General features: G+C 40.8%; 1 protein-coding gene across 1 annotated transcript; it reads right to left on the reverse strand.

Annotated features, from left to right (window-relative positions):
• Window positions 1-1,147: 1,147 nt before the first annotated feature.
• Fam162b (family with sequence similarity 162 member B) lies at window positions 1,148-7,094 on the reverse strand. Its single transcript, XM_021205830.1, has 4 exons — window positions 6,879-7,094; window positions 6,674-6,782; window positions 2,941-3,049; window positions 1,148-1,316 (listed from the first exon to the last, which is right to left on the reverse strand). Exons 1-4 carry the CDS (start codon window positions 7,042-7,044, stop codon window positions 1,218-1,220), a joined length of 483 nt encoding a protein of 160 aa, XP_021061489.1. The 5' UTR covers window positions 7,045-7,094; the 3' UTR covers window positions 1,148-1,217.
• Window positions 7,095-10,041: the final 2,947 nt, after the last annotated feature.

Here is a 10,041-nt window from a genome sequence, read left to right on the forward strand (position 1 = left end):
TTGGGCAATAATTAATTATACTGCTCAACTTAGCTGAAGACAGAAGGGAAACTGCTGCCTATGTGAAACAAACTATTCCCTTCAGCCCGGCCTACCATACTCTTTTGTGACTTTTCTTTTGCTCCTTACTCCGACTTCAAGGGTCCCCTGTCTTATTTGCCCTAGGAAGGAAGCAGTCATAAATCCCTTTGATTTTACTAATCACTGCCCACAGTATTTACTTCCTGTTCACATTTTTCTCTGGTGTTTTATGCTAGAGTGCAAATTGGGTCTTTGCTCCTCCATTTTGGCAAGAAGCAGAAAGTTCACCATATTCTCTCAATGATCTGGAAGTTAGGCTCTGTCTACCTGCCACTTAGAATACCCTTTTTCCCTTGCATCTTGTTTTTCTTTTGTCTCATTTCTTCTAAGACAATTTGGTTACATTGATTTCTGTGGCTTCATTTATTTGGGTTTCTGCCCTTAATTTTACACACTGCAGAAAAGCATGATGTATGCACATGATGGAATGGCAACCATGTTCTCTCTCTCTCTCTCTCTCTCTCTCTCTCTCTATATATATATATATATATATATATATATATATATATATATATATATATATTAGTTAAAAATGTATTTAAAACAATAGGTGTCATTACCCACTGGTTACAATCCCCAGATTTGGAAAGAACAGTAGCAACCCACGGCAAGGATGTAGGGAGAAAGAAACTTTCATTCATTGCTGGTGGAGAACAGAGTGGTACTGTCATGTTGAAAGTCACATATTGCACAGAAGGAACCATTAGCTAATCTCTGTAGGAGGTGTCATTGGGCAGGCTGTGTCACAGGCTATAAATATCTGGGAGGAGGAAGCCACTATTGCTAGTGTTTGTACACACTGATCAGTCCTCTGTAAACACTGGCACTTGGAACACAGGAAGAAGGCTTTGCCAACTTTAGCCTGACCCATGTGGGGAACAGCTTTGCTTATTTCCCATGGGTCCAAGGCCCTGTCAACAATACATTCACTTAGGACTCAACTCAGAGCTTCCTTCCCTGTTTGCTGTGTAAAAGTATATATAAGTGTATTTTTGTGCATATTTTAAAATGGGTTTTAGTGAAGATTTACTAAAAAATTAAGATGAAACTATAGCAAATATTTTGTCCATAGTTTATTTTGTGGTTAATAGCAATGGCACTTGAGTGAGTACACTGACACTGTTTAGCCTAAAGCATCATTTAGACTTGGATTGTGCAGCCAATGCAGCTTCTTCACGCCACTTAGCTTTCTTTGCCAGATTCAAACTTGTTAAGGATTCATGCCGTTCCACAGCCTAAAACCACAACACAATACAACACAATGTTTTAGAACTTAGATCTTTGTTAGATATAAGGAAAAACCTTTGCAAAGTGAAAAGGAGAAAAAAATACCTTAAGCACCTCACAGATAATATTCAAGAAAAATGGCTCTGTGGAAATCACCTAGGATGCTAGACTTCTAGTCAACTGGGTTGTTGATATCAGGAACCTGCTGCCACCCCTCTTGGTTCAAATGGACGTGTGTGTTTGATAGAAACATCAAGAGTATTTTCAAACACTGAAGCCCCAAAGGGAGATCCTCCGGTACTAGAAATGGATGCAACTCAAGACTTGCACTGCCAGAGGATGGGAGGGGAATGTCAGGATGGAGGGGAATGGTTTCAGCTAAAGGACATTTTGGAAAACACTAGCCATCACTGCTGAGGTCTGAGACTTCACACAAAGGATCTGAGTGCGGGATTGGGGGCTTCACTGTGAAGCTGAGCTGTGAGTGAGAAGCTGAAGGAACAGGAAAGGTGTGAAGTGGCTTCACCAGCCTGAGAAACTGGTAAGAAGGGGACCATTTATGTGGCAAAAACAGGCAAAACAAAAACAAAAAAAATCCCTAGTGTTCATCCTATAGAAGAGAATATAGTTCCCATAAAAGATTTCTAGAACCCGAAGAATAACCAGTTTGGCAAGCAAATATTGGGGATAGGATAGAAAAAAACAGTATATTTCTTTGTTCATTTTTGAATATTCAGCCCAGTGAGTGTTGTTCTGAAGATTCTCCATCTGGAGAACATGCTAAAGGTAGGATACTCCCAAGCTGTTAGGATACCATCACTACGTTTAATGACAGGTGGTCCCTACCTAAGGTTAGGGAACTCAGACGTTTGAAAACCTGAAGAATAAAGCAAGAATTGAGGATATCATGTCACTTCCTCTAATGGTGTGGCCACTGGGCTAGGTGGGAGGGAATAAGGGGGTTCAGAGGGGAGTGAAAGGTGTTTCCCAGAGGGCGAAAGGGTGAATGTAATCACATTGTGCCCATATATGAAAGTTAACAACAGCAAACCAATGCAAGCAGCAAAGCCTGCTGAATATCTGCCACGATGTGGTCCCAAGGATCCAGAGATAGGGTTAGAAATAGAGTGTAGAATGTGAAATGGTCAGCTCCCTACGTCTCTTCATAGGTATTAAACAGAAAGCATGCATGGACGACAGTGAAGAGAAGCTCATACTCAACCTACAAAGTCATTTCCAATCTGCAGTTTCCTAAGTTTGCAGAACTGCTACTTAAAATTGTTTTAATTTAGAGAACGGACTAATCTGGTTTACCTTTACACAGCAGAGTTCTTATACAAATTTAATAAAGAGAAACTTTGCCTCTGTTGGCAACATAATTTGTGGGGCCAAATTTTCACAGCTAGATTTGTGTCTTCTACGATACATGTATGTGGGTGGTACCAGAATCTACAATTGCTGAATGCAGAACAAGGTCCATAGCATTTCTAAAAGCAAGTTTTGTTTCTCTCTCAACCCCTGTAGGGTTAGGCATTGAACCATGGGCCTCACAGAAGCTAGGGAGTGGTCTGTCCCTGGGCCTTGTCCCAGCCCACCACCACTGGGAATTATAGTTTTTAAGGAGCCACTCACCCTTTTGGCAGAAACAATCACAGCAAAGCAGGCAACAATCGTGAGTCCAATCATTATGTAACAAGCTTTCACTCGAGCCTTGTTCCTTGAAACAGCTATCATTTCAGGCCTAAGCAGACATGTGGATTCTGTTAATTATTTTTTAATATTTGTTCATATAAAAGCAATACAGATTTCTTACTGAGCATGATAAATGATGGTTGATTGCTGGAGTAGCCCAAATATTTCCCCAAATGCAAACCATGGTGGTAAAAGACCACCAAATACTAGCCCATTGTCTTAGCAATTCAAATTAGTACACATTTGTTCAGTTTTAACTCTTAAACTAAAGTTAGTCACTGTGAAATCAGTATACTATATTTGGCTTCTAATTAATCAAAATAGAACTACTAGCAATGTATTAGATTATGATTTCTTATTTCTTAGCTTGGATAGAAGGATGGAAGTCATTTGAAACAGCTTATATTTAAATGCTTTCCCCACACTTTCTTTCAAGCGCCTCTCAGTTTCTTCTTTCTTTCCAATCTTATTCTTCAAAGAGACTAGTTACATGCAAGTGTAGTACAATACCTTAGGTTTTTGCAATCTTATAAAACTGTTACCATGGTGGGCAAATGGATGTATCTGGAGGATATCATCCTTAGTGAGGTAACCCAATCCCAAAAGAAGTCACTAGATATGCACTCACTGATAAGCGGATATTAGCCNAGAAACTTAGAATACCCAAGATACATTTTGCAAAACAAGAAAATCAAGAAGGATGACCATCGTGTGGATACTTCATTCCTCCTTAGAATAAGAAACAAAATACCCATGAAAGGTTATAGGTACAGAGACAAAATTTAGAGCTAAGATGAAAGGATGGACTATCCAGAGACTACCCCATTCGGGAGTCCATCCCATCATCAGCCACCAAACCTAGATACTAATGCTCATGCCAGCAAGATTCTGCTGAAGGGACCCTGATATTGCGGCCTCTTGTGAGGCTATGCCAGTGCCTGGCAAACACTGAAGTGGGTGCTCACAGCCAGCTATTGGATGGAGCACAGGGTCCCCAATGGAGGAGCTAGAGAAAGTACCCAAGGAGCTGAAGGGGGCTGCAACCCTGTAGGTGGAACAACAATATGAACTAACCAGTACCCCCTGAGTTTGTGTCTCTAGCTGCATATGTAGCAGAAGATGGCGCAATCGGCCATCACTGGGAATAGAGGCCCCTTAGTCTTGCAAACTTTATATGACCCAGCACAAGGCAAGGCCTGGGCCAAGTAGTGGGAGTGGGTGGGTAGGGGAGCAGAGGTGGGGGGAGGGGTATAGGAAACTTTCGGGATAGCATTTGAAATGTAAATGAAGAAAATAATAATAATAATAATAATAATAATAATAATAATAATAAAAACTGTTACCGTGGGAATCAAGCTTTGGTTTCTTTTATATTGAAACAACTTTAGTGATTTGCAATGATAGTTTGTGTCAGTTTATCAATATGCATAAGGTTCTTGACTCTTGAAAATATCCAGTGACATTCTTATCTAATATAAAATTTATATATAATGCAGTTATATTTTAAAATACATAAGGGTGTTAAATTTCTCTTGAAGATGAAAACTGTAACTCACTATTTGAAAAATTGACAAAAAATATAATACCATGTTTTCTTTATGTTTTAGGCAGTTTCAAGTGTCAGTTGCAAACAGGTTCAATTAGTGTCCAGGGAGAGGTTATTTGTTGCTAGTTTCTTTCCAGATGAAACCTAAAAGATCTGATCATTTTAACCTCATTTGGCTGTGATCTTGGATATGAAATTAGCTTAAGAACTAAAAACAAAACAAAACAAAACAAAAACAAAAACAAGATTACTATAGAGTTAGTGTGGTATGCAAAAACTGTAGGTTTTTGCCCTGTCAGTTATTTGTTTATTAAAATATATAAAAGAAAGCTTACATTGCAAGCTTAACATATTAATAGGATTGTCCCTCGTAAATACCAAACCTTTAAAAAAATTATAGAAAATAAAACAAAAGATATACAAATTCTTGGAGCTCAGAATTACAATGCTTTTTATAAGTGTATTATTCATTGGTTAAATTCTCCTGTTATTTCTGTTGACTGTGATCCTGAGGAAATTAAATTATCTCTGTGAAATGGATTTTTTCCCACATTCATCTATGTTGATGTAATATAGGTTAAAAAGGAATAGATGGGTTCTCTTGGAAATTAATTTACAACATTGAAGATTCTTTACATTCTTAATTAGCTATAATGCTAGGTATCAAAATTTAAGCCAACTGAGACTGGAATTTTGTTTCTTGTCCTTTCTATATTTTATTTGAATCATCATCATCATCACCACCACCACCACCATCATCATCATCACCATACATCTTTACTTGGGGAATTTGAGACAAGGTTTTTATTTGTAGCTTTGGCTCTCCTGGAACTTACTCTTTTGACCAGACTGACTTTGAACTCACAGAGATCCACTGTCCCTGCTTTCCTAGTGCTGGGATTACAGGAGTTCCTTACCACTGCCTGGACTAAAATATTAAATTTTAACAAGCAAAATTTATGCTATAATTTTTTTCTTAGACTGATTCATATTTTTCAGCAGCTTGGGGTCTATAAATGTCATAAAGAGTGAAATTTGCTTAAAATAATTAGAAAATATTTTAAGTTGAATAACCATGGAAAGATATCAAAATGTCTCTTTTTAATTGCAGTTAGTTAGTTGGTTAGTTAGTTAGTTAGTTAGTTTTTCGAGACAGAGTTTCTCTGTATAGCCCTGGCTGTCCTGAAACTCACTCTGTAGACCCGGCTGGCCTCGAACCCAGAAATCTGCCTGCCTTTGCCTCCCAAGTGCTGGGATTAAGGGCTTGTGCCACCACTACCCAGGCCCTTTTTTTTTTTTTTTTTTAACGGTTGCTCAAAGAACAAGGAAATGTTTCAGAATGAATATCTGGATGTGCATTTTTGCAGCGTGTGTTTTCCCTTTTCCATTTACTTGAGGCCATTTATGATGAGACCAACCACGCTGAAGCTGCCTAGCTTCCCAGAACCAGGAAACCGTGCACCCAGATGCCATTCTCCCGTAGGTCAGAAGTCATACCAGGGCCCTTTCCTTGTATCGAACAGTAAGGAGACCCCTCTCTGTTTCTTTTCTCTCCAGCCACACCACCGATATGGTGATTGAAGATGCAGTCTGTCATGGGGGTAAGGCCTGATGTTTGTTGCTGAAATGGTCACATGTGTCGCCATGAAGTCAAGGGTGACAAAGGCTTGGGCTCGGCTCGTTTATTCAGTCCTGGAAACTCCACCACCACCACCAGTTTAAGGTGGGTCTTCCCACCTCAGTTAACCTACTCTAGTAATAACTTCACAGACATGCTCAGCAGTGTCTCTATGGCAATTCTGTACCCTGCCAAGTTCCTATTAACCATCACAGTACGCACTATTCAGAGCTCTCCAGGAGCCCACATCTGCAATTGCCCAATAAACTCCTGGGTTTTTAATTCAACTTCTGCACTCTCTCTATAATTCCAGCTACCCACTGTCTAGTTGAACACCTTGACCTGTAGCGGAGTAAACTCTCTCTGTGTCAGTGTTAGCTGGAAGAACTGTGTAGCTCTATGGCTGCTTTGCTCCCGCCCAACAAAGCACAGTTTGGAAACCGTGTCCCAGCCCAGGCTGTAAGTCTCCCCGCGGGCGAAACTCAGGCAAGGACCCACTTCACACTTACGGTAGGAGAGATGGGATCTCCTCCATAGATTTGAAACGCCCGGTCCACAGCAGAATTTTCTTGTCGAATTTCGAAGGCTTGTACTGGGCGGGGATCCTGTGAACTTTCTCTGCAGTGGAAGCAACAGGCAGATCAAGAAGCACATGGCATCCATAGGCTGGAATCCTCAGCAACCCCCTCCCTCGCAGCCCTGCCCTACTCTGACCTGAGGGCTCAAAGCCGCTGGGATTCTGGCCGCTGGAGCTACAGGGGTGACAGGGGACCCGGGAACTCCATCCTGGCCAGCGGGAGATGATTTGAGGAGCGTGGTGGATGGTGAACCCCAAGCCTAGTCGCAGAACACTGCTGCGGACGCAGAGCATCTTACACATTCCCTGGAGCCCACAGTCGCCCTCTGGAGAGCTCCAGCCTCCTCCAGATCCTAGATGCTGAGCTGCACGTGCATGCATGCTGCGCACTGTCTACTCTCTGTTCCCACCCCAGGACGGTCCTCCTAGGGGCGGGCTGGGTCCCAGGGAAATTTTCAGGCTCAGACCCACCAATCCTTGAGGCAGCACAATCAATCATTTAAGAAACATTTCTTGGTATTGAGTAGATATGGTTCTCATCAGGATTTCAGCTTTGATCCCATTAGAGAATAAAGCTAAACCTTTGGCTGTCTTTCGAATGCTGGAAATGTAACTCTTTACCAAGCAAGGTCAGGAACTCTATAAACAAACTAAAGATTCCCTGTGAGGAATCTCTGTGAAACCAGCCCTACTCTTTCACTCTGTAATTTATTGCCTTTCTAGGAAAAAAGACCTCAGTTCCTACAACTGTTTTTGTCTACTTTCATTTTTTAGTCCAATACTTGAATCCCCATTCAAGTGCGGAACAACTGCGGAGTTCAGAGGTTAACTCTCAGAGTTGATTCTCACTTTCTACCCTGTGGGTTCTGGGGAATGAACCCAGGTCCTAAGGCTTGGCAGCAAACGTCTTTAGCAATTGAGTCATATTACAGGCTCCCAAAATGTGCCAGTCTCCGGTTTCTAACCCCTCTCTGCTGCTGCTGAAAGAGGGAGAAAAAGTTCTTTACCATTAAACGGGACTAAAAGTTCAGAAAGAAAGGATTCAGACAACAGCCCTCTACTTTGAAGAAGTCTTAACTGGACTCCTCTAGCATCAAGGCTCAGGAAGTGGAAATTCTCTCAGGAACACAGAATCACCTGTGCCTATTTCTGCGTCCTGTCTTTCGGCTTCCTTCCACAGCTCAGACCTGCTGCTGGCTCTCTGGCATGTTTTTCTCCTAACTAAGTTGAAACCCTGAAAGAAGCCCTCTTCAATCTCTGCCATCGCTAGTTCCTCTTAAACTAAGGAGCTGACACGACGAGTTCTCTAACCATCTGTGGAATAGTGACTGTGGGCAGAACATAGCTTAACCCTTCATGCCTGACTTTGAAGCTAAAGCGGGTAATGTAAGACTTGTACAATCATGGACTCCTCTTCATCTCATCTGTAAAAACATCATTTTTTAACTTTAGTTCATTCAATCCTCAGGCTACTCTAGCCCTCCCTCCAATGAGCAAGATATTTCTCGGAGCTGGAATAGAGCAGTGATGTTAGGTGGGGAGTTGTGGGGTTTATTAAAAAAAAAAAAATACAGTAAAGAGATGCAGTAAGCTAGAGTAAGGTTTGGGTCCGAGCTAGGGGCATTGAGAGTGCTGAGGTCTTGCTCTCTAAATAACACTTTAGAAACTGTGGTTTTTTTTCTGCCTTCTCAGACTAGTCCCTAAATACAGTGCATTTTAATTTATGAAATTCCCTGTGTATAATCTTTAGCTCTCTGACTAGAAGAATTCGTTATTATGTTCCCAGTGTATAGGGAAAAATAGGCACTTAATAGTTGCTAAGTAGGTATTGAATAATAAGTGGATGGATTCAAGTCTTCAAAAGTAGAAAAGTCTTTGTGCTGGTTAGTTTTAGAGACACTTTAGAAGAGCAAACCTCAACTGAGAAACTGCTTTCATAAGATTTTGCTATAGATAAACTTGATTGATAAATGACTGATGTAGGAGGGTCCAGCCCACTGTGGGCAGTGCCACCCCTGGGTAAGCCTTGGGATAAGAAGCAGCCTGAGCAAGTGGGGAGAGTAAGCTTGCAAGCATCACTCCTGGACTTCAGTGTCTGTCTTCAGGTTCCGGCTATGAGTTCCTGTATTGGCTTCCTTTGGTGACAGGCCAAACAAACCCTTTCTTCTGGTGCTGGTGGTAATCACAGCAACAGAGAAGCAAACTAGAACAGACTTCTCCCAGGCTAGTTTTAGAAAAGAATTGAAATGCTTCTCAATATACATCCTTTTCTATCTTGTATCTGCAAGTGCTGGTTACGGTGCCTAGCTCATAACAGCCTAAATGTAAATATTTATGGAACCAAACTCAATAAAATCCCTACTTGAGAAAGTACATTGCCATAGATATATGATGTTCCCTCCATTATATTACTTGACAATTTCCCCATCATTCAAACAGCTTTTAAAAATATTTTATTTTTATATTACCAGGGGACACATCCATAAAGCTGGAGTATAAACTATCTCTGAGAAACATCATTCATAGTTCACTATGAAGTAGTAAAGTACCTAAATATGATCATTTTCCTGGAGTGACCTGATGTCATACACTCGTTTTCCTAGTGGTACAGACCTACAGGGAACAGAACAAAGGAATTTCAAGTCATGAAAGGAAGAACAATTTGTATCCTGTTCTTTACCCCTGACAAGTTAAGCTATGACTTTGGGCCAGAACTCTATATAAATTACTTACAGCTGTATAAAAAATGTTTTTCTCAGCTCTATAATTAGAAAACAGTTGAATCATTTCACTAGAAGAAAAATGATTGTATTTCTTTATTTCTTGTCAGTCAACACAGGATATTTATTCATTAAACAAACATCTATTGAGTGTTTCTTATGTGTTGGGTGCTGCTCTGGGCTCTGATACAGTAGCACATAGCCAGTCAAAGCCTGACTATGATAGAGGGAATTCATCCATAGTAGTTTCAGTTGACTCAATCTGTCTTTGTGTTATTGTTCAAACCAAAGTTCCTGTCACTTATTTGAGAAGGACATTTCAGGATTGGGCCTTCAAGACTTGTTTTTCATTAATATAGTTCTATGTCTGCCATGATTGCTTCCTAAAACACACCACTGTGCCCAGGAATAGATTTGGTGTGGGTGACTTTTTCTTCCTTTCCCTTTTACTATTGAAAATGGCATGGTCTGTTCTACTTTAAGGCAAGAGATGTAAAGATTGAGCTATAGAGTTGCCCTGGGGATATGCCAATCTGTCTAGGATGATGTTCCCTTGCCAGGAAACGCTCCTCTCTCTCAA

Source organism: Mus pahari, chromosome 9 (assembly GCF_900095145.1).
Source record: "Mus pahari chromosome 9, PAHARI_EIJ_v1.1, whole genome shotgun sequence".
NCBI classification, from domain to species: domain Eukaryota; kingdom Metazoa; phylum Chordata; class Mammalia; order Rodentia; family Muridae; genus Mus; species Mus pahari.

Bases quoted from the DNA above. Each gene is read 5' to 3' on its own strand.
- Fam162b (XM_021205830.1), bottom strand. From the start codon at position 7,044: ATGTGTAAGATGCTCTGCGTCCGCAGCAGTGTTCTGCGACTAGGCTTG. The intron at 6,783-6,878 runs GTCAGAGTAGGG...CTTCCACTGCAG, and splicing joins CAGCGGCTTTGAGCCCTCAG to AGAAAGTTCACAGGATCCCC. The intron at 1,317-2,940 runs GTGAGTGGCTCC...TTGTGGTTTTAG, and splicing joins TGATTGTTTCTGCCAAAAGG to GCTGTGGAACGGCATGAATC.